We start from the raw sequence: 754 nt of genomic DNA on the forward strand, positions 1-754 counted from the left end.
AAGAGGGGCAGCATTTGGGGGGACCCTGAGGAGATAACTGTGGGGTGGGTGGGCAAGTGGAGAGGGAGGGGCAGCAGGGGTCCGGTAGCCCTTGTAAGAGACAGGGATAAGCAGGGAGCTCCCCTCCCAGGCCCCCTGATACCCCAGCCGCTCCCCAATCCCATGTAAACAACCACACGCAAGCCATGTGCAAATTAGGATGCCCCACCTCCCCACGCTGCCTGGGGTAGATTCAGGGGAGGAAGAGGGGTAGATTATGGGGCAGGGGGTAGATTGGGGAAGGGGTGGAAAGGGGGGCAACAAAGCAGAGATCATTCTCCACTGCTACTGCCAGGTACCAGCAAGAGAGGTCAGTGCAAGGCTGGGGGCATCCAAGAACTCCCCCCATGTTCACCACAGTGCCCCCTGGTGGCCAGAGGCAGCAGGCTCCGTGCCTCCGCTGCTGTCCCCAGCTGTGCCTGTTTTCTGCATCCAGTCCCTGTTTTTGGCGGAGAAGGGATGGAGGAAGAGAGGGGGGCAGGGCTCTCCTGGCTTTTTTTTATATAAAACCCTTCAAGGGCTGGCTTCACCCCCTCCCCCACCTTTGCCCGAACCCATCCGACCCCCTGGCCGGGTTCACACCACGGTGCTGATGCGATTGACAGCCTTGGGCTTTGGGTTGGAGGGGGCCCCCGGGTGATGCTGGGGCAAGGGAGAGGTGGGGGCCCCTGGGGAGTGGGGGCTGAGTGGGGTGTGGGGAGAGGGCGGGGGCAGG

At 62.5% G+C, this 754-nt stretch overlaps 1 protein-coding gene across 1 annotated transcript in view; it reads right to left on the reverse strand.

Annotated features, from left to right (window-relative positions):
* Positions 1-615: 615 nt before the first annotated feature.
* The window catches only part of IQSEC2 (IQ motif and Sec7 domain 2), a 31,087-nt gene continuing 30,948 nt past the window's right edge, over positions 616-754 (reverse strand). Inside the window, exon 18 of the mRNA XM_025213661.1 lies at positions 616-681. Within this exon, the coding sequence (XP_025069446.1) occupies positions 616-681 (66 nt within the window). The remainder of the gene's footprint in view (positions 682-754) is intronic.

This window comes from Alligator sinensis, unplaced genomic scaffold (genome assembly GCF_000455745.1).
Source record: "Alligator sinensis unplaced genomic scaffold, ASM45574v1 scaffold137_1, whole genome shotgun sequence".
NCBI classification, from domain to species: domain Eukaryota; kingdom Metazoa; phylum Chordata; order Crocodylia; family Alligatoridae; genus Alligator; species Alligator sinensis.